Genomic DNA, 26,434 nt, shown 5'->3' with positions numbered 1-26,434 from the left:
AGGATGCCTACCCCTGTTTTAAGTGGAGATATTTATCCCAGTCTACGTCTGCTTTGGAATTGTCATTAGTACGTTTTATGTTTTTGTTTCATCAGTTATGAATCTGCAGCCCTGGCATCCTTGATGATGATGATGATGATAAATAATCCTCATCGTTTAAGCTGGCTGAGGCCAGTGAGTCAAACAAAATATGGAGGGCACCACTTTGGCTACCCCTACCAACCAAAGTTTGAGTTTAGTACTGTGCTACATTTTCAGATGAGTATACATAAACAGAGCAACTTTATTGTGGATGAAATTGCTCGAGAGACGTGTTTATGAAATGCACTCAAAGATTAGGCATGTGCCCCACCACTTTTAAGTTTGTTAATAGCAGCTTCCTGCAGTTGAAGGGGAAATCCCCTTTTCTACCAAAAGATGCATCACAGAACTTGTTGTGTGGCTAATTTTGCAGGTCCTTTGACTGCTTGGTATGTGGTTTGTGTTAGGAAGGTGAAAACCCTTTAGATTTCTCTGCCGAGGAAAAGTAGCTTCATTGTCCCATTTAAATCTTGCCTGTGGCTCTTGTGTTTGGCAGAGGCTGAGCCTTTTCAAATGCTGTCTGTTTTCCTGTATTTACTTTAAAAATGTGTTGGTCCTTAAGAAAAATTCTAAAACATTTATTAGTGCAATATCTTTATTAGATCAACCAAATAATCACAAAATACTCAAAATATTTGCACACTATTTTTGTGACATTTTTGGTTGGTCTAATAAAGGTATTGCCCTAATAACTATTTTGGCTTATTTAGGGTTGCCCTATTTCAAAAATTCAAAACCAGGGCATTCTGAAAGTTGTTGGAAACCCCCCAAAATTTTGTAGCACCACCTTTCGGAAATCCCCCCCGGACGTCAATTTCGCCTTTGAAATCCCGGTAATGTGCGGAAAAATCCGGACCTATCCAGCCCTAGATTATTTATTTTAGGTAGCCCATTGAGATACTTATCTACCACAAAATAGTCCATGTATATTCTAATTACGCTTACCCCACTTCTCCCTAACACGGGTTGCCACTGACCCAGAAAGCACACACTCTGGTCTGCTCTTATGCCTTTAGTATCAGATTGATTTGTAGAAATTGGGAAATGAGGATATTAATGTCTGTGCCATGAAAAAGTCCTGGTAATTCTTACACATCAGTTCACAGCTAAAGGCATAGGAGGGGGCCAGCTGAAACTTTGGTTACTCTACTTTTTGCTTGGCAGCACCAACTGATCTCTGAGCTAGCATTCCCAGACCCTCTTCAGCAGAGGCATAGCTAGGGGAGGAAGGGGGCACTGGGCGCCACACTGCGGAGGGTGGCACTTACCACAGGGCCTGTAGCACGCCCGAGCCGCACGTTTCTCATGGGAGTGATGCAGTGGCTCGGGTGGCATGGGGCTTGCGTCTGCCCACCGCCTCCCTGCAGGCTCCACACTGCTTGAAAAAGCAACACAGGCCTGCAGGGCGCTGGAGCAGAATGTGGTTCGGGCACTGGGATTCTGGTGTGCCCTCCCCTGTCCCAATTTTGAACGTCACAAATGTGCTGAAGAAAAATCACCAGAAAAGTGCCTCTAGGCACATGCAGAGTGCATTTCCCTCGCACTTGAGCAACCACAGCTTCCTGCATTGCAGCTAGGATTAGGAAGAAAGGCCTGAGGATGAAATTCTATGTGGCCCTCAGAACTTTCACCAGGCGGCACCCAGCACTGGCTCGTTTTTTCACACTCTTGGTGACTGCTTCTGTCTGGTTGGAAAATGTATTTGAACTCTGATAATGCCTCTTGCTTGTCTGGATTGAAGACAAAGAGGGATATCTTTGTGTAGAAACCAACCTCTGCCCAACCCACCACTGGCGTGTGGCCCCTGAAAGGTTGCCCAGAAGGTAATATGGCCCTCAGGCTGAAAACAGTTGTCCCACTTCTGTTGTAGGTAAACAAACAATGACTGGGCACATGCTACTTTTCAAAATTTAGGCCTAGCCTCTTCTCCCTTGTGAAACGGAACAGTTGTGTTTTGATAGGATTTAAGGTGTGGCATAGCTAAGGTGGTGACCTTCAGATGCTTCAGTGTCCATCATCCCTGGCAATTGGCCATGCTGCCCAGGGTTGGTGGAAGATGGAGTCCTATAGTATCTGGACATGGAAGTCCAATAGTAGGCGGGGATCATTCACTGTGCACCTTAAAGGGTTACTTCTGTTAATTTGTCAACTAGCCAAGGGGTGGCAGCAGAGCTGTTGCTTAGCAACCAGGTAGAGTTGCATGAGCTTCACTGTGGTAGCATGTGCCCTGATTGGTTGTATAGCTTTGAGGGAGTTTTACCTCTGTACATTTGGTTGAGTACTTTCCTTCTATGTAAAATACCTGAACTAAGAAAGAAAATCTCTTATTCCTTTCTCCTCGGATTGTACTGTTTTGTTCATTTCCCTCAGTTATCAGGTTTTCTTCTCTATTTAAGTGCTAACATTCTGGCGCTCACTGTATGGGCTGCCCCTGACCTAGTTTTATTTGCTGCCAGTTTTGATATGTAACATCCTTCAGCCTTGCTGCCTGCGTCCATGACGCCTGCTCCTGTTTCATCCTCACAGTAACCCTGTGAAGTAGGTTAGATGTAAGTTTTACCCATGGATCTTTTTGGAGAGTTTGAACATGGCTCGCTTTGCTCCTTGTTCCACATTGCTCAACCACATTGTTTCTTTTACTCTTTCCTTCCGAAGACCTAGAGTCTTCATGTCAAACTCAGCAGCCTTACATATGGAGAGTTTGGGGGACCTGGGGTAGCTCAGTGGAAAGAGCAAAAGATTCCTGCATCACAGAGGGTTGGACTAGATGACCCCTGTGGTCCCTCTACAATTCTGTGATTCTCTGTCTCAACTGAATCAGTCAAGACGCTGAGGATTAAGCAACTAAACATGGGAGCGACTCCCCTGGTTAGTTCAGAACACTTGATGATCACAAAGCCAGGAAATGGGATTTTATTCCTTTTACTCTTTGGGAGGAGGGCTCGTGAACATATATTTGTTGCAGTTTAAATATCCCCTTCTCTAGATCCCCCAAAGAGGTAACAGAGGGAAGGACCATAGTTCATTGGTAGAGCAACTGCTCTGCATGCCGAAGCCCAGGCTTGCACACCCTCTTGTCTGAAACCCTGGAGAGCTGCTGCCAGTCTGTGTGGGCAATATTGAGTTGATGGACCAACAATCTGACTTGATATAAGGCAGCTTCCTCTGTCTAGGAAAGGGCTGCAGTTCACTGGTGGGGCATCTGCTCTGAGTGCAGAAAGTTGCAGGTCCAATTCTAGCATCTCCAGGTAGACTAGGAAAAACTCCCACCCACCCACCCTCTGTTTAAACAGCTGGAGTCAGGACTCCTGGCACTCTGAAGAGCCTCTGTTGGTCAGTGTAGACAACCCTGAGCTAGATGGACAAAGTATGAGGCAGCTTCCTTGTTCCATGATCCAAAACAGGCAGTGAATAAGTAGCTGCTGTCCAGTTCAGCAACTAGTGTGATGCAGGCAGTTGCCTGAATCCTCTGCACATTTTTCTGGAGACCATCCTCTTCTTAAATTTGCCTTCTGTCCTCTCAAGTGTTTTTCAAAGGCCTTTCTGCTTGTGCTTTTCACAACACACTTCCCTTTGGGCTATCGGTGAAGAAAACAACACAGGGAGATCTATAAGATGGTGGAGAGAGGAGTAGAGAATGTTTTAAAATGGCTTCTGGCTCTCTGCCTCTGGAGCTGTTTGTGTCTTTTCTCCCCGCCACCTCTCTGCCTGAGTACCTCTATATTGCCCTCTGCCAGCTTCCCAAAGAAATGCATTTTGTGTTTTTGACCTTTTCCCTCTCATATTAAAATAATTCAACTTGTATTTTGTTTTTTTAATATTGTCTTAAACCTTGCTGGAATAACATTCCAACCTCTGTGCCAGATATCAGTTTAAAGCCATTTCGTATTTTAGCCACAAATCTTTGGATTTGAAGTATTTCTTAGTTTATAACCTCCCCCTCCCCCTTTCTTAAAAAAAACATACAAAAAATGCAGTTGGCAGTAGTTCTTGAACTTTCTTTCTCTTTGGGCCACACTTTCAGGAGAAAAAAATTGCTTGCACCACAACAATTTTTTATTGATGAGAAATACATTGGAAAGAAACAACTCATAGCAGTGTTGGATTTTGAAAAGATAAAACTTTTCTGCAAATAAAAACTATATTTTGATGCTATACTACCACGTACCCACTTTAGCAAAACAAAAACAAAACAAGGCCACCTAGATTGTTCAGGCTTACAATCTAAAACTGCCTTTCCCTTGGAAAACGAGCGAGGTCCGAACCCAAGAAGAATGGCAACTTAAACTGATGTAATATGCGCAGCTTGCGGACCTAACTCATAGAATAAGAGAACAAGAAGAACATGTTTAAAGAAGATTGGAAAATGTTTATTGACTATATGGGGGGAAATTGTGTACATTCGAAAACGTTGGCAACATTAAGATAAATTCAACAGTGTAAATAAGTTTTGATGGATGTAATAATGGAATACTGAATGGTTTAGTTTATATAAAATATGCAGGGATTTATGTTACGCAAAATGAACCATGGAAAGAGAAGAAGGGAAGTCATTGATATTTTATGGTAGTCCAACAGCATCTGAAGCGCACTAGGTGACTCACATCTGCTTAAGAATAATACAGTGGTACCTCGGGTTAAGTACTTAATTTGTTCCGGAGGTCCGTTCTTAACCTGAAACTGTTCTTAACCTGAAGCACCACTTTAGCTAATGGGGCCTCCTGCTGCCGCCGCGCCGCCAGAGCACGATTTCTGTTCTCATCCTGAAGCAAAGTTCTTAACCTGAGGTACTATTTCTGGGTTAGCGGAGTCTGTAACCTGAAGCGTATGTAACCTGAAGTGTCTGTAACCCGAGGTACCACTGTAACAACAACTTTATTATTTATACCCTGCCCATATGACCGGGTTGCCCCAACCACTCTGGGCAGCTTCAACAGATCATAAGTGTGTGAACTTGCAAGATGGTTGACACTGATGAAACCCTCTCTTCTTCCTCCACAAGTCACTCAGCATCAGAAGAGGCCTCGGGGTCTGACTCGGCCAGCCAGTCCGACAGCGAGCAAGGAAGCGAGCATGGGAGCGAATCCAACAGCAGCTCGGAGACTTCTGAAAGCCAATCTGAATCCGAAAGTGGCTCAACGGGCTCAAAATCTCAGCAGACGCCTCTGGAAGCCAAGGAGAAACCAACATCCAAGAAAGAAAGGCTCGCCGATGTCAAAAAAGTATGTTGTTCCCTTGCTGGTGGGTATGCCTAACTCAGCTGAGTGGCCTTTGGCGGAGGTGGCAAAGCACAGCCTGGTTTCTTGCCATCTACTACAAGGTCTTCTGTTTCCGGGGTTTCAGGTTTTGGTTTGATATCCTGATATTCATCTGCCTTTGCCAACCTGCTGGCTGTGGCTGATGGGAGTTGTAGTCCAAAAGGTCTGGAGGGCAATGACTTGGCAAAGCCTGAATTGTGTACCCTTCTGGATTCTTTTGTGTGTCGTTGGAATTTGGCTGAGTTGCCTCTTCGGTACTTTGAACCGCTGAAGGAAATTCTGAAAAGAAGGGACAGTTTGATTGGAAGGTTTGCAAAGAGCTAGTCATGATGTGTTAAAATAAAATTTTAAAAGTGGCAGGGAAAAGACATAGAATGAGGAATGTATTAAAGGTTTGCAGAATTAGAAAGAGTTTGTAGGAAATTCTGTCTTGAAGGAGAGGTGGGCTTGCAAAATCCACACACTCCATGCTATTCCTACGTTTGTTAGATAAGAATTTAAGGGTTTCTCTGCTGGATCAGGCGAAAGGCCTATCTAATCCAGCATCCTCTTCTGACAGCAGCCAAGCATTTGCCACTTTTGGAAGCCACAAGCCATCCTTGAGTGCCGGCGTTGCACCAATATAGGGGCAGAGGCAAGGAGCTTGTAATCAGTCTGTGGAACTCACTGCCACAAGATAATTTTGTTTACTCATTATTTATTTAGCATATGAGTGATGGCAGGTGACAACAACATGGCTTTAAAAGCAGATTGGGCAAAATCACAAAGCCTTGGTATGTTAGCTGTTACTGGCCGTGATAGTGGAGTTGAACCTCCATGTTGTTGTTTTTATTTTGATTATGTACTTTGTGATTTTATATTCTGATTTAATCCTGTGAACTGCCCTGAGACCTGTGGGTAGAGGGCGGTATATAAATTCAGTAAATAATAATAATAATAAAGTTCTTTTGAGTACTGATCCCTGGTTGTAAGTGACAAGAAGAAACCATTGGTGTCTTGCCATTCTCGCTTCTAGCCTTGCAGAGTTCTTGGGAGCATAAGAAAGAGGGAACATCTGTCGACTGCCCTGAATCCATGGATGAAGGATGCAGTACAAATGTGATTATGATTTATTTTGCAGATGTGGGAAGAATATCCAGATGTTTATGGGGTGAGGAGGTCGAACCGAAGCAGGCAGGAGCCCTCGCGCTTTAATATAAATGAAGAGGTAAGGGGAGGGAGGATAAAGAGGAGGGGAAAGACATTATTGGGAATGGCCAAGCCATTCTGTTCAGTGTTACCTTTGAAACACAGAGGTGGCGCCATGGCAGCTGCATTTTTCCATTGGACGTGCCGTGCGCCATTCCTGCAGTCTGACCTGAGCAAGCAGCGCCCGTGGAACGCCCCTGAACTTTCAATGTTATGGTTAAAAAGTTCCAGTTGCACAATCCGAATTGGAAGTCTGATGTGGTTGTGATGTAAACGCTGGGAAAATGATTGCAGGAACGGCTGTGCTTGGAACCTCAGAGGGGCACCATTGAGATGAATTCATTTTGTGTGTATGTAGGGGTGTGTGTTTGCATGATGTTTCATTTCACTAAACCATTTCCCTCCCTTTCGCACCTGTAGATAATTAGTCATCTCTCGAATTCAGTGCATGAAATGAACTCAGTTTGGGGTTTTAATCATCTGTTGGCTGAGACATTTCTCTCCTTCCCTGCCTTCCATCAAATTCTGCTAAGAACAATGTGGTTCTGGAACTTGCGACCTTTTATTTGCTGTCCATTTTGTGAGTTGCTTTTCCTCCCCCCCTCCCTTCAATATTCCCCCACAGCCTACCAATTTGTAAGGAGGGTAAGCAGTGGTTTCGCCTTCTGTTTTTTACAGATGGAGAAAATGAGGCTCAGGAAAGTTCAGAGTCACACTGAAAATGTCCAAGTTGGAAACCCAAAGGTAGGCACCTAAATTTATATTCAAGCACCTGAAAATATAAGCGGCACCCGCATCTCCCATTCGGGAGTCCTCTAAAAATGGGTCCATTTATGCTTGGGTGCCTATATATGGATTTAGGTGCCTAGCATCAGGCACCCACGGTTGAGCATTTTGTCTCAAAATGCATATTAATTGTTCTTGGCCACTTACGGCCAACTTGGAGTTGAGTTTTGATTAGATTTGGTTTTCCTCAGTGTGCAACTTGATAGCACACTGACTTGTGTTGCATCTCCAGGATCAAAGCTGGTATGCATCTAAGGACCAGTTGCTGGGGTGCACAAGCGAGGGAAAGTGCTGTGGCATTTATATCCTGCTTGCAGGCTTCTCAGATGCATCTGAAAGCATGTTGCAGGACTAGATAGCCTGTTGGTCTGATCCAGCTGCCAGGCTGTTCTTACATTCATAAAAAAGGTGGTGCCAGAGATTTTCTTGTTTCCTACCTTTTTATCCAGTCTACCTGCCAAAACCCTCGAGGCAGTTTACATTTTTATAATAAGCACTTCTGGATTTAAGATCTGTCCATCAAGACAAACTCACATACTAACACATAAGGTGGTCAAACACACACTTGTCTATTCAGATGAGGGATAGGGAGCCTGTGGCTCTCCATATACTCCTGGACTACAACTCCCAGCAACCCTGACTATTGGTCATGCAAATTGGGGCTGATGGGTGTTGGAGTACAGGCAATTCCCTGTTTGCGTGGGAGTTGCGTTCCAGGTCATGGTTCGTGTTGGCGGTTTCGCGTCAATCGGACGCACACAAAATAGCCTCTACCTGTATATCAGCATCTCGAGGGCCACAGGTTCTCTATCCCTAAAGTATATATCTGCATTGTGCAATGTTTCTCCCGCTTGACTGCCCAACCCTTTCCATAAATACCAGTTGTGTTTTACTCTGTAAAAGCAGTATGCATGGGGTGTGTTTGTGTGTGGACGCAAGGAAGGTGCTTAAGCAAATGCTCCCCTCTATTGTCCACCCAACTTCCCCTCCTTTTTCTGCTGCTCTGGGGAGACCTCCCCCCCCCAGTCCCAGATGTGGGTGGTCCAACATCCCTTCCTCTTACTGCCTCACAACAGTAATTAAGCAACCAAGTGTCCTTTACAATGGTGCTGCCTGCCGAGTGCAAAGCCTTAGAGCTGCCTCCGTGTTTTGTTTTATAACTTTCACAATAATGGTAAGACCGTATTCTCATTTCCCATATTACAGATGAGGGAAAACAGACTTGCTCACTGAGTGAGTTAATGGTGGAGGCAGAATTTGAATCTCGGTCTCCTAACCATCACACTGAGCCAGCTCTCAAGATGCTGGCAAAGAGATGCACCCCGTTTCCATACTACTCAACCATGGCACCCATTTTTCTGCAGTACTCTGGCCAGATTGTTGCTCCCTTCCTGTCCTATGATACTTAGTGATCCCACTATCATAGATGGCGTCCCCGCACCCCACTTCAACTCCACCACCTCCCAAAATTCCTAGTTTCCATGGGAAATGAGAAAGCCAGGAGATACTTTGCAGACCATTGTAGTTTGCTTTAGGGGTGATCAGGTTGCCTGTGGCCCTTCAGAGGCTGCCAGACATCCAGCCATGCACACAGGACAAAAATGAACAATGAGATTTGCTAGCACAGGAGATAGTGAGGGCCACCAACTTGGGTGGCTTCAAAAGAGGATTAATTGAGGAACTGGCTGTCATTGGTTACTGGCCAGGATGCCACACTATGCCTCTGAATACCAGTTACTGAGAATTTCAAGTGTGGAGAGGGCTGTTCCATCCAGGTCCTGCTTGTGTGCTTCTGAAAGGCATCTGATAGGTCACTGTCAGAACAGCATGCTGGTCTAGATGGGCCTTTGGCCTATCCACCAGGGTTCTTCTTATCTTCTTAACTCTTATCAACCCTGACCATCATCCACATCGCTGGGGGCTACTGGGAGGCAGATTCCAAGAAAGTCTGGAGGGTGCCAGGTTCCCCATTATTGACAGAAATCCACAGATCCTCCCTCCCCATCCCCCAAGAAAGGTCAGATCCAGTGGGCTGTTAGCATGCCATTTATGCCAGCTTTTGTTTTCCTTTTTCCCAAGTTCTGCCAATACTAGGCTCTCTCTGTAACGATGGCCCAGCATGCACTGTGCTGGTGATGTCACACCCACCTCAGATCTCCGCTGCAGACGAAAGCAGCTCCCTCTAGGGGCTCAGGTAAGTCCTGTCCTTTTTTTGTTTTACAATATTATGTGGTCTCATAACTATTGGGCCCATTTCCTCCATTGCCATTGGCTATGCTGTAAGATAAAGAGTTGAAAACAAAAACAAAAAAGTACACACATATGTGTCATTCAGTAGGAAACTTTTGCTTATACCACACAATATTGTAAAACCCAAAAAAGAACGCTCCTCTTCCCTTCTGAAATGGAGGTGGAAACGCAGAGTAGGCCCATAGCTCACCACATGGAACAGAGGCTTCCTTCCATGGAACAAGGAATGGGGAAGTTGTGCTGGCGCACAGTTGGAAAGCTGTGGGAGATTCACTGCTCCCTCGCTCCTGCCACTAAGTGATGGTTTGGCTTGGTGTTGTGTCCCAACCTGGGTTCATGATTGGTCTCACTTCAAAGGAATCGCAAGCAGTAAGCTGAGAACAAATCTTGGCTGCAGCTTGTGGTTTGTTTGGAGCGACACAAATCCCAGTGCCGGGTTGGGACATAGTGCTAAGCCCGACCTGTGCAAGTAGCGAAGCGGCTGCAGTTTTGTCACTACGCCAGCATGCTTGCTCGCTTGCCTTAAGCCATAGTTTGCCCCAGCACTGTGCGGGAACCAGGCCAGTATGTTACACCAGCCTCCTTCAGCCATGGATGGAGTTCAAATCAGTTAAACCGAGCTGATGCAAAATTTCTGCATGCGGACACTGTGGTTGCTAAACAAGAGGCATTTCTTAGGCTCTTCTGGGATTTCTGACTCACTTTATGTTTTTTAACCAACACCATTCAGTGAAGGAACACCTTCACCTGTGTCAATTTGCAAATAATCCCAGAAAACATGAAACATGTTTCTAACTGGGACATAGATGAGATGGGAAATACATATTCAGTCTTCTCTTAGCTGTCTCCCACCCCCAAGTTTGGTATCAGGATAGTCTCCTTATCTGATTGGAACAGGACAAAAAGGGGCACTTAAACCCCCCACCTTGGGCAACTTTCTAGTCCATTTCCTGCTGTTGTTTTGACCATGTAATCCTAGAAGATCCCTTGCTGTCTTACCTCGTTTGTCTTTCATTTAAAAAAGGTGCTCTTTTCTTCATTCTCATGTACACAAAATAAAAACGAAGGAGACAACATCTACAAGCACTTGAGGAATCGTATGGGTGGAAACGAGGTCTCTTGTTTTGGCCTGAAAAAGTCTGAAATAGACACAACGGGTGTGTAGGCAAATGTTGGGGAAGGTCGGGCAGGACCCCTCTCCAAAATAAGCCACAGAATGAAACTAAGCTCTTCCATGTCCACTAGCAGTGGTTTAATTTTGCTGGTATGTTTTGGATCAGACCTCAAGACCTCTAAGGTTTTCAGGTCCACACCAGCCACATGGCTGACACTTTATTCTCATCTCCTCTTCTGCCCCACCCATAGTGATGTGACCCTCCACTTTTGTGTGGGTATAGGCGGTTGGGAGGATTCTGCGAGTGCCATCTTAGGACAGGCCAGGCACGAGATGCCCTACTAGGCTTCTTGCCTGATGACAAAGCTCTGAGTTCAGCCTCTGGCCTCCAGATACTGTTTTTTGGGTGACAGCTCCATGATGGGAGTTGCCTTAGACAGCCAGGACCTGAAGCTAACCTTGGCCTGAGACCGGCTTTTGTTGGCGAGGCTCTTACCTGCAGCAAAGAGTGCCAATGAAGGGTGAGACATGCCCAGCAGGACAACACAGAAGCTTTGTGATGATCGGTAGCTGGCAGGTGGGACTGCCTTGTGTTTTGGGGCAGGGAGCATTGAAGTTGACAAGCCTGGGCCTGTATGTTGGTGCATGTTGGTGCTTGCAAAAGAGGGCTTGCTTAGGGTTGGCTGACATGTCAAGCATTAGGGGTTCTTGGGAGGTGAAGGTTGCTTAAAGTAAGCAAATGGTTCACATCACAGAGCCATAGAACTGTAAGGTTGGAAAGGACTCCAAGGGTCCAGCAGCTCAGCGCCCAAATCGAGGATGTAAGTGACAGCGAATAAGCATGTTCCCTCGCCTTTGAACTCGGCAAAGCCCTTTTTCATTCTGTTTTGGTTTTCTTTTTGCCCCCAATGCTCCTGCCTCAAACCCCGGAGATTTGCTGCCTATCCATGGAGACAACACTGAGCTCTCACACCCCTTCTCGACCATCTCCCTATCCCCTGTCATATGACTCTTGCTCCTGCCCTTCTTCAGTCCCCCCCCCATGGTTGTTGATTGCTTTCTCAAGGATCTTGCCGGTACTGGGGCAGCTAGGGGTGTTTTCTTGCCATGGTGCTGTGTGGTTGTCCATTGTTGAGAAGCTACTTCTCTTTGCCTTTTAATTGCAAATCGCACTTGTATGTAACACATGCCCCCTTCTTTGAGGTCCTGCAGAACAATGGATGGAATTTTCTGGAGAGGGGTGGCTGACCCTCTTCTTCCCAAGGGACAACATTCAGCCTTGCAAAAGCCTTTGGGGGCTACATGCTAGTGATGGATGTGACCTCACACACAAGAAACCCAGCTACCCTCCTCATCTTTGTGGATCAGCTGAGGAGGGTTTTTCCTTTTCGCTCTTGCTCATCAAATGATTCATCTCATGACGGGGGAGGTGGCATAATCAGGGTGGAGATATTTCTGCCTACCCTAGCACTCTTTTTGCATTTATTTTTATTTTTATTTTTGCTGCCACTGACAGAATGGTGTGTTCTTACTGGAGAAGAGAGGAGATGCAATGGAAACAAATTGCTTGGGAGGCTGAATCGGGCCAGCTCTGATCTAGAGCCTAGCCTGTCACAAACTTTTTTAGACATGGAAACCCATGCCCATTAGAGAGGTTGTCAGAGTCACACGTGGGGAAAGGCCGTAGCTCAGTTGTAGATCATCTGCTTCGTATGCAGAAGGTCCAAGGTTCAGTCCCCAGTATCTCCAGATAGGGCTGGAAATGCTTCCTGCCTCAAACCCGCATGAGCTGCTGCCAGTCAGTGCAGACAATACTGAATGAGATGGACCAAGGGTCTGACTCGGTACAAGACAGCTTTGTATGTCCCCACTCCATCCCTTTCTGACTGCCATAGCAGTGGCAGGCATTTCATGAAGGTTATTGATAGATTGCCTTGTGCACTTGGTTCTGGTTTGTTACTCATTTTAGTCTCCTTGCCTTTTGGGGTTTTTATTCCTTGCTGTGTACTCCCTTCTTCACCCATTTGTGCACCTGTAGCAGAATGGACCTTCTTTTTGGGTCAGGGCTGCAGGCGTTAAGGTGCTTGCCCAAATGGCAGATTTTTTTGTTTTTTTGCTTAAGCAAGGAGAGCCATCTTACTAGTGTTTTGTCCCGAGTAGTTTGGTGTTGCTGCTTTTGCAGTTAGCAGCAAGGTTGGCCTCCTGCGACCAGCCTCGTTCATGGTTTCCCTTCCTCTCTCCTTTTTCGTTTAAGGGAAATAGCGAGTCTGAGAGCGAAAGCCCCAAAAGAAGAGGCCAAAAGCAAATGAAGAGAACGTAAGTTTTGAGGGCCCTGTAAAACTCTGCATCCTTATTTCTATGATTGATTGATTGATTGATTAATCACATTCTAAACCACCCCCTCAAGGTGACTTACACATAAGAATATTAAAAACAGCTAAGAACACAAAAACAACAAATGCGTTTATATCAAGACTAAAACCCTAACAAATTGATCCGCATTGCAAAGGCCCATTTGTCCAGCTGTGAAAACCTGTTGGAACAAAAATGCCATCCATTGATTCCAGAAAGTACAGTAGGCGGGGAGTGGGCTGTCATTTCTCAACAGGAATGCTGTTCCACAAAACATGGGCAGTCACACTAAACACCGTGCTCGCTGAGTTCCTTTTTCAGGAGGGTTCTTGCCAACCTTTTATGCTTGAAATGTTAATGCCTCTTGAACATAGTAGAATCATAGAATTGTAGAGTTGGGAGGGACCACAAGGGTCATCTAGTCCACCCCCTGCAATTCAGGAATCGTTTGCCCAACATGGGGCTCAAACCCACAACCCTGAGATTAATACAGCCACCCTGAAACTGGTAACCACCAGATATTGCTGGACTCCCATGAGCCCCAACCAACATGGCCAGTGGTCAGGGATGATGGACACTGTAGTCCAGCAACATCCAGAGGGCATTGCAATGCACATGGCCGTATGCTTCGTGCAGCCCACATATGAATTGTGTGTCTACTCAGAGCACCATTTGGGGCATTCTGGAGCAGAGGTAGCCAATGCCACGTCCTCCAGATGTTGCAGACTACAGCTACCATCATCCCTGACTAATGGCAATGCAGGCTGAGGCTGGCGGGAGTTGTACCCCATCAACTGGGGGGACACCACTTTGGCTATGCCTGCTCTAGAGCAAAGGTGGCTAGCCTGTGTTCTTCCAGATCAGGGTTTCCCAAACTTAGGTCTCCTCTCCAGCAGTTGTGGGACTACAACTCCCATCATCCCAAGCTAGCAGGACCAGTGGTCAGGGATGATGGGAATCATAGTCCAAAAACAGCTAGAAACCGCAATTTGGGAAGCCCTGTTCCAGATGTTAGACTCCAGCTCCCTTCATCCCTGACCATTGAATGTGCTGACTGTGGCTGATGTGAATTAGGGTTCAGAAACATCTGGAGAACCACAGGTTAGTCACCCCTGTTCTGCAGGGAAGCCAGTCAAGCATTTTTAGGTGTAATAGCCTATAACATGGGGTATAATGTTTTTAATGTTTCAACCTTATATGCCTGTCTCTCCTTCTCTAGGACAGGGGAAACATATAGCCCTCCAGATGTTTTCAGGCTACAGCTCCCACTATCCTTTGATCCATTGGCCATGCTAAAGTCTAACAATATCTGGAAGACTATGGGTCTCCATTTATGCTCTAGATACAAAAGGGGACATCTTCTGTGTAACAGTTGCACAGAAGAGAGAATTTTGGATGATGCAACTTTTTCCTCACTCCTTTGGGGCAAGCTTCCTCTGCTTAAACCCCCCCCCCCATACACAACTATTAAAAGCAAAGGGCCCTCCTTGTTGTTGTTGTTTTTTTAAAAAAGGAAAAAAGGCAGGGGGAAAGTTCTAGCCAAAGGAGTGGTGGTAATGTTTTTCAGTGCAGTCTTCCACCCAGGCCAAGCTGTGACCCGCTTTAGAGTGCTGAGCCTCTGGCTGAAGACCAGTAACTCTACATCAGTGGTATTTCTTAGTGTAATGATCAAGAGGCACATAGAGCACATTATCCTAATGTGTATTAATAGAGTAAGGTAAAGGTAAAGGGGCCCCTGACCATTAGGTCCAGTCGTGGCCGACTCTGGGGTTGCGGCGCTCATCTCGCTTTATTGGCCAAGGGAGCCGGCGTACAGCTTCCGGGTCATGTGGCCAGCATGACTAAGCCGCTTCTGGCGAACCAGAGCAGCTCATGGAAACGCCGTTTACCTTCCCGCCGGAGCGGTACCTATTTATCTACTTGCACTTTGATGTGCTTTCGAACTGCTAGGTTGGCAGGAGCTGGGCCTGAACAACGGGAGCTCACCCCGTCGCGGGGATTCGAACCACCGACCTTCTGATCGGCAAGCCCTAGGCTCTGTGGTTTAACCCACAGTGCCACCCGCATCCCTATTAATAGAGTAAAAAGAGTAAAATTAAGTACAGTTGTACCTCCGGTTACTTATCCTTCCGGTTACGTAAACTTCAGGGTACGTAAGCAGCAAACTGGATGTATATTTCCGGGTTTTTGCCGTGCACACGCAGAAGCGGTCCGTCCGATTGCGGAAACCCGGAGCTCCGGAATGGATCCCATCCGCAACCGGAGGTACCACTGTGCATAAAAACACCATAGAATGAAATAAAATGAGTGTCAACATTTTGCTCTGTACACATCACAAACTCCAAAGAGGAAAAATGGCAAAATGTCTGGGGCCAGTTCCTGGTGGGTTTTCCCTTTCTGCAGCTTAGTATTTGGCCACACAGAGAGCGATAGATGCCTTTTGGGAGTGAAAGGACGTAAAACTCATCCGATCATCCTGGCGGATTTGACGAGAGGGGCTCTGCAAATGTTTGGTTGCACATCTCAGTAAAAAGGAGCAAAGCAAGGAGGACCTTGGGTCACCGACTCAGCTTCTCTAGAGCTGCAGGGATGCTTGTGCTCCTGGCATGTTGTGTGTTCCCTCCAGAACCGGACATTATAATGATAACCCTTGTTGGCGTTTTGCTTATAAATCTAGGGAACGATGGAAGAGGGAGGGCTCTGAGGACGATGGTGAGGAGGAAGACGGACAGGAACAAGGTACCAGCGCAGAAAGCGAACCAGAGCAGAAGAAAATAAAAGCTCGGAGACCTGTCCTGAGGAGGTAAGGAGGGGTTGGGGGGGTGCTGCCTTCCTTGGGTTTGCCATGCTTCCCTCACCCAACCATAGACTCTGCTTCTGGGCCCTTTTAACAAGCAGCCTGACCTACATATCTTCAGGAAATGAAACATTCCCTGCCCTTCCCTGGCTGGGCTTGAGGCTCCCAGGGGAGACTGGGCTTACCTCCCCCTATCCTCAACTGCTTCAGTTGGGCCCCCTTGCTCTCCCCAGCTCCTCTCCTCCCTGACACACCTCCCCTCAATAGGAACCACCACCGACAACAACAACAACAATCCCACACAAATATAAAATGGCTGAAACAATTGTTGGACTCCCATTCGCTCCAGACAGCACAGTTAATACCCAGGGATGATAGGTGTTGTAGTCCCAACAGCATCTAGAGCAAACATAGGCAAACTCTGGCCCTCCAGATGTTTGGGACTACAATTCCCATCATCCCTGACCACTGGTCCTGTTAGCTAGAGATGATGGAAGTTGTAGTCCCAAACATCTGGAGGGCTGGAGTTTGCCTGTGCCTTATCTAGAGGGCACCAAGGTTGGGAAAGGTTGTCCTTGCTCAGCTGCTCCCTTTGTATCCCACCGTCTGTATAATACACACCGTGGTCTGTTTTCATGCTCGTTTTTTAGAGCAGCGAGCAAAGCCATTGCGAAAAAGGTCCACAAGCCCCAGCGTGGGAAGAGGCGGAGGAAAACAGAGTCGTCTGAGGATGAAGATGATGATGATGATGACGAGGCACCCAAAAGGCAGACCCGGCGCAGAGCAGCCAAAAACGTCAGGTAATGGCGGGCAGGAGCCCTGGTACACGGAGAGCGACCGTTTCTAGATTTGTATATGGGCAGAAGCAGACCAGGGTCTGCATGTGAACCCCTGTGTTGTCTTCAGTCCTCTACTAAGAGTGGCCTCATGAGAAAATTCCCCCAAAATGTTATATTGATGGTATTTGACACCTTGGAAATTATCAAAAATGTACAAAAGTGTCCCAAATAATTGTTGGAGATGTGGGGAACAAAGTTTCAATATGTTCCATATGTGGTGGGTGTGTAAAAAGATTAAAATATTTTGCAGTGGTATTTATTCGGAACTAAAAAAAAAAGTTAAAGGTATCCCTTCTCAAAAAAACCAGAATCATTTCTACTCGGTATAACAGGCCCTGACATTCCTCAGAACGTAAGAAAGGTTTCCCTATATGCTACAGTAGCTGCAGGGATATTTATTGCTACACACTGGAAAAGAGGTAAAGTCCCCTCCAAATCAGAGTGGCTATTGAAACTTGTAGAATATGCTGAGCTAGATAACCTTTCAGGAAGGATCAAAGATAAGCCAAGCAGGAGTTCATCTCAAATTGGGAAGTTCTCAAGAAATATCTTGAGAGCAGCTGCTGTGACTTAAATTCTGTAATAGCCTTTGAATAACCTCTGTAAGTAATTTGTACAAAAAGAGAATGATATAATTATTTGTACTTAATACTAAACAAATGGACAAATCTATGCGATAGGTTTCAAGAGAACAAAATATGGAAAAGACGGGAAGTCTGACGCTTTGGAAGAAAATTTATTAATTTTAAAGGTTAAATTAAATGTTAGCTTTCCCCCCTTTTTGTATCAGTTTATTGGTAACAATGAACTCAAGTTTATGTTGTACAGTTGTAAATAAGTCTAATAAAGCATAATGAAATTTCAAAAAAAGAAAAGAAAAAAGTGGCCTCTTGAGGAAATGTTTTGTGTATCAAGTCGGAAGGTGCTTTACACTGAGTCAGATCACTGGTCCATGTAGCTCAGTACTGTCTACATCAGTGGTTCCCAGTTAGCTAAGTACTGCAGACCCCTGTTTTTCAAAAGCCAAGCCATGGGCCCCCTGCTTTTGAAGATGTTTATATAGTGGTACCTCTGGATGTGAACGGGATCTATTCCGGAGCCCCGTTTGCATCCTGAGTAGAACGTAACACGACTGCCTGGGTCGTGTTTCGCCACTTCTGCGCATGCACGTGATGTCATTTTGAGCACCTGCGCATGTGCGAGGCGGCAAAACCTGGAAGTAACGCAGCCCGTTACTTCTGCGTCGTCGCGGCATGCAACCCGAAAATGCTTAACCTGAAGCTACTTCAACCCGAGGTATGACTGTAATTTTTGGGCAGTTTTTGTTATGTGAATGGTGCCACCATAACCTCCAACACGTCTCAGCCCAAAAATGAGTGTTTTTGGCTGCCGCAGTCTCACTTGAGACGTGTGTCTGGCCATGATCTTGCATGTTTTTGGGTGCCATGCTCTCACGCTAAGTAGGATGGGGGACCCAACATGTCAGCAGCCAAGGGGGTTGAACCCAGCACCGCCTTGTGACCTCCAAGAGAGATAGCAGCTCCACAGCACAGAAGAATATAAACACATTTATTTGTATATAAAGAAAGAAAGAGACTTATGCTGTTGCCTTTTTGGTCCTGCCCGAAGTTACAAGGAAGACGATGACTTTGAGACGGACTCGGACGACCTGATTGAAATGACAGGAGAAGGGACTGAAGAACAGCAGGATAACAGCGAGACCATTGAGAAAGTGATAGACAGCAGGGTGGGCAAGAAAGGAGGTGAGTGTCTATAAGCAGGGGCACCTGCTTGTGCCAGTGGTCTCACTTGGTATATTTAGCTAAGCTTGGTCAACTCCCGACAGGGTGATGCACAGGTACAGATAGAAATAAAAGCCCCCCATGCAATAGCGTTCAGCAATAAAACAACATAAACACAAAAAACAGCAGTGCCATTTAACCAGTTGAATTATAAAACAAAAAACTTAAAGCTGTTCAATGTGCTGGGATGTCTGGCCGAAAAAACACAGGCTTCAGTTGGCTGTGAAAAAGACAGATACCAAACTGGGATAAAGATTTTAGAAGGGGCCGAACAGACAACAGAGAAGGCGTCCGTCTGGTATTTAATGGGAGGGAGTTCCCAAGCATTTGGGCAGGTTTTAAGTTTTCTCACTGCAAAACTCGCTTCCACAGGAGGCCGTGATGGCCACCAACTTGGACGGCTTTGAAAGTGGATTGGGCAAATGCGCAGAGGACAAGGCTACGCTCTGGTTGGAGCCAGATGCTGCAAACCAAAGGGGTTGGTGGGGGAAGAGTGCTCTTGTGCTGCCTCCTGCTTGCTGGTTTCCCACAGGGATCTGAGTTGACTCCTGAGAAAACAGGATGCAGGACAAAGAAGGGCCGTTGCCCTGAGCTGGCGGGCTCTTCCTAACGTTGATTAACTTCTGCTGTCTCTTTGACAGCCACTGGTGCTTCCACCACTGTCTACGCGACAGAAGCGAACGGGGACCCTTGTGCCGACTTTGATCCTGAGAAGGAGGAAGGGGAGCTCCAGTACCTGATTAAGTGGAAAGGCTGGTCGTACATCCACAGCACGTGGGAGAGTGAAGATTCCCTGCAGCAGCAGAAGGTCAAAGGGCTGAAGAAGCTGGAGAACTTCAAGAAGAAAGAGGATGAGATCAAGCAGTGGTACGTCTCCTCTGTATAAAGGGGGCATCTTCCCTAGGAAGGACACTTGCACGAAGCAGGATGCAGGCCTAGCCACGTTGAGCTAGCTCCCACACCACTTCCATGTTGGTGTAGTGGTTAGAATGTTTGACTAGGACCTGGGAGACCAGGGTTCAAATCCCCACTTGGCTGTGAAGCTATCTGAGTGACCTTGGCCCAGTCACGATCCCTTAGTTTAGTTTAGCTTCACAGGGGTGTTAAAGGTAAAGTAAAGGGACCCCTGACCATTAGGTCCAGTCATGACCGACTCTGGGGTTGCAGCGCTCATCTCGCTTTATTGGCCGAGGGAGCCAGCGTACAGCTTCCGGATCATGTGGCCAGCATGACTAAGCCGCTTCTGGCGAATCAGAGCAGCGCACGGAAACACCTTTTACCTTCCCGCCGGAGCGGTACCTATTTATCTGCTTGCACTTTGACGTGCTTTTGAACTGCTAGGTTGGGAGGAGCAGGGACCGAGCAACGAGAGCTCACCCCGTTGCGGGGATTCGAACCGCCAACCTTCTGATCGGCAAGTCCTAGGCTCTGTGGTTTAACCCACAGCACCACACGCGTCCCTTCTCACTTGGCTGTTACATGAGGATAAAATGGAGGGCAGGGAGCCTGCATGTTGCTGTGAGCTCCCTTGGAGAAATTGTGGGTTCAGCTCTCAGTATCATGCCTGAAGTGGGTGTAACATCCCCTCCACTTCCAGATACAAAATTCAGGCTCTGAATGCTGCTCTTGATTGAAACCTGCTTCAGCTCTTCAGGTGGCTTTAAAATCTTCATAGAATAGTTTGGGCAGGATAGCGCTCGGATGCTCTGGCTCTCAAGGGTTGCCAACCTTTTGGGGCCAATGTCCACATTCGGAGTTTTAAGGAAGTGCCATTGGCGCCAGTCACAAAATGGCAGCCATTGTGTGGCATAACACAAAATGGCTGTCGTTGGGGGCATGGCACAATGCAAGCTGGCTTCCGTAGGGGTGTGGCTTAACGCAACATGTCTCCTTTGGAGCCGTGGCATAACACAAGTTGGCTGCCACATCTGAAAGAGCAGAAAAAGAGAAGGATACAAAATGGTGCAAGACTACCAAATCAAAAACACTCATCGGTGAGGAGGAAAGGCACCTATTGTCAGCCACTGCTCTTACTGAAAGAAACTCCTCTTCTCTGTTTAGAAGAGAAGAGAGGGTGGAAATTCAGTCTTAGCACCCAGTAGAAACACAGTCACGTTTAAGAGTGTGTGTTCAATGTAAGAGAGACTTGAGCCAGTGCAAACAGGAACTGAGCAGGAAGAGCAAACCGTCTCTTTCACATTGTGGATTTTTGAGGAGTTTTGTTTGGAGACCATTTGTGGGCACCTCGGGGCAGCACATTGGCAGCCCCCTGCTTTTACCTGCACTCACTCTGCAAAGGGCCTTTATCTGTCTCTTTCCTGCACAGGCTGGCAAAGGTGACTCCCGAAGATGTGGAATACTATAACTGCCAGCAAGAGCTGGCTTCCGAGTTGAACAAACAGTACCAGATAGTGGAGAGAGTGATTGGTGAGTCCAGAGCTCTGTGTTCGCCCCAAGTATGCCGCTGAATTCTAGTTACCAGAGTCGCAGGTGGGGAGAGAGTGCTCTTGCACTAGAGCCCTGCTTCTGAGCATCCAGTGGATGCCTTTAGCCACTGTGAGGACAGGGGGCTGGACCAGATGCCCCTCCTTTGGCCTGATCCATCTTCAGGGCCCTTCTTACATTCTTTTGATGGTCTTCACAGTTCTACATCGCTGTATTTATTGGTGCTGTTCTGTTCTTGCTACGCAGCTGTGAAGACGAGCAAATCGGCAATCCCTGGGTCTGAATTTCCAGGTAACTTTTAACGCTTTTAATGGCTTCACTGAAACAAACGCGCCAGTTTTTTCAGAAGGGGCCTCGTGTAGGGTAGCACCTGTCGAAGATGACACCAGGCCTTTCCTGTTTTGTTGTTTTGTTTCAACACCTGTAGCTCACAACCGCAAATCCTCCTCCACCGATCCCGAATACCTTTGCAAGTGGATGGGGCTTTCGTACGCAGATTGCAGCTGGGAGGATGAGGCCTTGATAAGCAAAAAATTCCAGCACTGCATTGACAGCTTCAACAGCAGGAACAACTCCAAAACAATGCCCACCCGGGATTGCAAGGTTCGTTTGCTTCTTTTACCTGTCTGGTCTTTGATTTCTCTCCAGTGGACAGTTGCCAGCTGGAAAAACCACATGCTTTCCTTCGTAAATTTTGGTGAACCTTTAAACTATGTGATGCACTCTTTGCAGCAACAACAACAACAACAATTTATTATTTATACTCCACCCATCTGGCTGGGTTTCACCAGCCACTCTGGGCGGCTTCCAACAAAATATTAAAATACAATAATTCATTGAACATTAAAAGCTTCCCTAAACAGGGCTGCCTTCAGATGTCTTCTAAAAGTCATATAGTTGTTGATTTCTTTGACAACTGATGGGAGGGCGTTCCACAGGGGGGCACCACTACCAAGAAGGCCCTCTGCCTGGTTCCCTGTAACTTCACTTTTCGCAGTGAGGGAACTGCCAGAAGGCCATCGGCGCTGGATCTCAGTGTCCGGGCAGAACAATGGGGGTGGAGACGTTCCTTCAGGTATACTGGACCGAGGCCATTTAGGGCTTTAAAGGTCAGCACCAAGACTTGGAGAACCTGCATAGAGAACCTGATTGCCCTTTCCAACTTTCCAACCCTTCAGTTTTGTTCAGTTGACCAAGAGTCGATGATCTTGCCTACCCAGGTGCTGAAGCAGAGGCCTCGATTCGTTGCCTTGAAGAAACAGCCATCTTACATTGGTGGTGAGAACCTGGAGCTCCGAGACTACCAGCTGGAAGGCCTCAATTGGCTGGCTCACTCATGGTGCAAGTAGGTGAAAGGAAATTGGCTGGAGGGATGATCGGGTTTGAACTTGAGAGTGAAGTCAAGCTTTTTGGGAACCCTTTTCCTTGGCTTTCCCCAGTGTTGTTCAACCTGGGCTGGTGGTGGTGGTTCACCTGCAAATCACAGGCATCCTCTGTTGTCATCAGAACGGGGGGGGGGGGGGCTGCTTTATCCTAAGTCAGACCTTTGGTCCATTTAGCTCAACATTGTCTACACTGACTGGCAGCATCTCTGGGTTTCAGAACAGTGTGTGTATGCCTTTCCCAGCCATTATCTGAAAATGCCATGGATTGAACTTGCGACATTCTACATGCAGAACAAATGCTTTGTCACGGAGCTACAGCCCAAAGCCCAGATTTGGAATGTGTTCCTATCCATGCCTTTGGTCCACTTAACTTCACCTTTTGTTGTGCCCCTGGCATGCGGCCCCTGGGAGGTTAGCTATGAAGGAATGTGGCCCTCCAGATAAAAAAGACCCCCCACCCCTGGTGTAGACAAATGCTGAGCTAGATAGAGTCCTTTGCGATTACTCTTCTGAAGCATGTACATTTCTGAAAAATCTACTGCTTCTGTATAGTCAGTAATTGGGGCCCATTTTTATTTTTTTAAAATAGTTGCCCACTGAGCAGAGTTGATGTTTTTTGGATATAATCGTTGTGGATGGGAAGTGTCTGCCGTTTCCTGAGCTCTTTGCAGGATGGTTTGGATAAAAAAAGCAATTAATAAACTAACTAGAAGGAGATTTTGTTTTTTTTAAAAAAGATATTTATTAAAGTTTTTTAAAATACAACAGTGAAAATAAAAAATAAAAAGAAACAAAATACAACATAAAAACATTTAAAAAACAAATAATTTTCCATATCTTCCTTACACTTATTTCCCCAGACCTCCTCATACCTCCCTTCTTTGTATTCCACTTCAATTTGTTAGCTCAGCAAATCCTTGCCATTAAGCTTTTACCCATTTGTAAACCTTTTTTTCCCATATCTCCTAAAGCATTACAGCTGGAAACCCCTTAGTTTCTATCCAACATCCTTCTAGCATTCATTAATTTTACAATATTTCTGTAAATAGTCTTTAAATTTCTTCCAGTCTTGAACTAGAAGGAGATTTTGACCTGTGCTGACAACATTATATAGTTGTTAAAAGGTTTTTTTAAAAAATAAGTAAGCATGAGACATGCTCTTAAAGGGAGATGCCCTCTTCCCCCAAATCTGTAATACTAATGTACTGTTTCTACTATTTTGATCTAATGAGAAACTCAGACTATTCCCAAAAGAATGTTCTTAAGGTACTTTGCATTTTTGCAATGCAATCTTTAATATAACTTTGTGGAGATCTTGAAGCCTCACCAGGACCCTGCTAAAATCTCTTCCCTCCCACTTTCCCTTTCCTGGAAAGCAAGAAATGGCTCCTTTGGCTATTGGCTTGGTCAATAGGAATCAGTTGGTGGATTTATTGTGGATTCTTTTATGCTGCTACTCACATGTGCAAGATTCTTGTGGTATCCACACAACGTTGTCCTCGTCAAAATGTTTCTACAGAGTTGGGTTAAAACAAAACAAAAACCCTTTCTGTATTTTCCACAAAAACGGTAAATCTGAATTAAAAGAGAAAAATAAGTAGGACAATGTTTTGATTAGGATGACATGCATGAAGAAGCCGCATAAACTTTCTGGCTTATACCAGAAATGTGTTGGAAATGTGAGCTGACCAGTGAGTCATGGGCATTGATCGTTTCCTCCTCTCCTGTGTCCTTTCAGGAGCAACAGCGTCATCCTGGCAGATGAGATGGGCTTAGGGAAGACCATCCAGACCATCTCTTTCCTCTCCTACCTCTTCCATCAGCACCAGCTGTATGGCCCCTTCGTGATCGTGGTGCCCTTGTCGACGCTGACCTCGTGGCAGAGGGAGTTTGAGATCTGGGCCCCGGAGATCAATGTGGTCGTCTATATCGGAGATCAGATGAGCAGGAACGCTGTAAGCTACAGCCCAAGAAGCTGGGTTAACAGAGAACGTGCAAATGGGATCGTATCTTGGGGTGGGTTTCGCAAACACAGGGTCAAAAAAGCTCAGCATTCCTGAAGGACTGGGCTGCCAGTGCATTGAACAGTTACAATTACTTTTGTAAAAACTGTTTCATGTCAATGTGTTTGGCTTTTCTAAAGAAGTAGTAATGCAAAGTGAATGTTGAATCTTCCTTCCCAAGGCAAGCCTATATTGACTGTGCAATCATTATTTCTCTTTTCTCCTTATTTGCATTCTCCTTATTTGTAAGAAAGTGCTGAAACCCCACTAGAAATCTTGGCATGCATTCAAATGTGGGGAATATTGCATTAGTTTTCCTCACTACCGTATTGGCCTGAATATAAGCCACACCCGCAAATAAGCTGCACCTTTAAAATTCATGGGGGGAAAAGAATAAAAAGACAACAACCTGAATATAAGCCGCTCCCTTAAAATTGGGTTACAGGCTGAAAATTGCTGTGGTTGGTAGAATTGTAACTCCGAGCCAATTTTAAGCCTTTGATCTTGCAAACCCGCAAACGTTATCGTACAATCTCTAAAATCGCAAATCGCTATTCATTTGCTACAATTCCACAGGCACTCACACCTGTAAATGGCAAATGTAGAAGAAAACCCTACGGGTTAATTGCACAACAGTTTCAAGCTCGCAAACCGGCAATAAAACATTTTTTTTCTTCCGTTTTACCGTATATCTGCTTCAGGAGTGATATCATAAAAGCCCGTTTTTGTAAGGTCACAAATTTAAGCTGCACTTTAACTTCACAGTTGTAATTTGGAAGGAAAAAAGTGTGTCTTATATTCGGGCCAATTCGGTATCAGGCTAGCACTGCTTTCCTTTCACACGGATGGAGCAGCTGCTTTGCATGTAGAAGGTCCCAGGTCCAATTCTTGGCCTCTCTGGGTAGAGCTAGGAAAGACCCCCGTCTAAGAACGTGCCTTGCAGATGAAGCTCATGCCTGAACTTTTGCCTCCTCCTCAGATCCGTGAGTATGAGTGGATCCACGCTCAGACCAAGCGGTTGAAGTTCAACGTGCTCATCACAACATACGAGATTCTCCTGAAGGACAAGGTGATTGCGTAGGCGAGGGCAGGACTGTTGTCTTTCTCTTTGGAAATGGGCACTCCTTCATACCACTGGTGACAAGAACCTTCTCCTTGTTTTCATTGGCTCTCCTCTTGCAAAACGTCTGTGTTCAATGGTACATCTTCAGCTTAAAAACAGGGCATGTTAAATGAATTGTGGAGCAAGGATTTTAACCTGGGTCTTCCGGGCCACAAGGGACTCGTTAGCACAGCTTCCTTCTCTCCATGCAGCTCCTTCCTGGGTTGCAATACTGGCGGGGGGGGGGGGAGTACCCTCTGTAAAAAGCGGCTTGCTTGCTTGCTTTGTGTCCCTCAAGGCACCATGAGGTAGCCATAGATCTCCTCCTTGCTCCCAGAGACACAGCACTTAAGTTTTGCCCTGCTCTGAAGTTGCCATTCAGACATGGAGGATAGGGCAGCTAGCCACGATGGGTCTGCTCTGCTGCTACCGTCAGAGGCAGTACAGTTCTGAATATGCTGGAAGGGGGGAGAGTTCTCATGTGCTTGAGGGTATCCTGCTTTCCTGTAATGGGAAGGGGGCCAGGTCTCAGCAGCACAGCAGATGAGTTACGTGCAGAAAATCCCCAGTTCAATTCCTGGTATTTCCAGTTAAAAATACAAGCTGGTTGCCAGGGATGGGAAAGTTCTCCTTCTGCCCAAGACTACAAGGAGCTGCTACCAGTCAGAGTAGATAATTCAGAGCAGGATAGAACTGCTGTTGGTATGTGGGCAGAGTGTGTAGCCTAGAACTTTCCCCAGAATCCTCTGCAACACACTCTGGCCCCACCTGCATTATAAAGCAGTATCCTATCCCTTTAAACAGTCAGGACTCCCCCCCCCCTAAAGCACCCTGGGAACTGTAGTCTGTTAAGGGTGCTGAGAGTTGTTAGGAGACCCCTGGTCCCCTCACAGAGCTACAGTTCTCAAGAGTTTCCTGGGAAGAGTGACTGATGGTTAAACCGTTCTGGGAATTGTAGCTCTGTGAGGATAGTAGGGGTTGCCTAACAATTCCCAGCACGAACTACAGCTCCCATGATTCTTTGGGGGAAGC

The 26,434-nt window shown here is 46.2% G+C and overlaps 1 protein-coding gene across 4 annotated transcripts in view; it reads left to right on the top strand.

Moving 5' to 3' along the window:
• Positions 1-26,434, top strand: part of CHD2 (chromodomain helicase DNA binding protein 2) — a 66,784-nt gene that overhangs the window by 12,719 nt on the left and 27,631 nt on the right. Inside the window, exons 3-16 of one of the 4 annotated variants that reach the window (XM_081171005.1) lie at positions 5,084-5,303; positions 6,460-6,546; positions 7,206-7,271; positions 12,932-12,993; positions 15,707-15,832; positions 16,477-16,626; positions 18,295-18,428; positions 19,109-19,334; positions 20,794-20,894; positions 21,159-21,203; positions 21,340-21,515; positions 22,133-22,257; positions 24,036-24,252; positions 25,280-25,369. In XM_081171005.1, the coding sequence (XP_081027131.1) occupies positions 5,084-5,303; positions 6,460-6,546; positions 7,206-7,271; positions 12,932-12,993; positions 15,707-15,832; positions 16,477-16,626; positions 18,295-18,428; positions 19,109-19,334; positions 20,794-20,894; positions 21,159-21,203; positions 21,340-21,515; positions 22,133-22,257; positions 24,036-24,252; positions 25,280-25,369 (1,825 nt within the window). Of the gene's footprint in view, positions 1-5,083; positions 5,304-6,459; positions 6,547-7,205; positions 7,272-9,392; positions 9,508-12,931; positions 12,994-15,706; positions 15,833-16,476; positions 16,627-18,294; positions 18,429-19,108; positions 19,335-20,793; positions 20,895-21,158; positions 21,204-21,339; positions 21,516-22,132; positions 22,258-24,035; positions 24,253-25,279; positions 25,370-26,434 lie in introns of those variants that run through there. The other 3 variants (XM_081171006.1, XM_081171008.1, XM_081171007.1) reach the window with 3 other exon arrangements.

Source organism: Podarcis bocagei (assembly GCF_964188305.1).
Source record: "Podarcis bocagei genome assembly, chromosome: 14".
In the NCBI taxonomy this organism is placed as follows: Eukaryota; Metazoa; Chordata; class Lepidosauria; order Squamata; family Lacertidae; genus Podarcis; species Podarcis bocagei.
The sequence above is the reverse complement of the archived record's forward strand: the minus strand, read 5'-3'. Positions and strand labels throughout refer to the sequence as shown.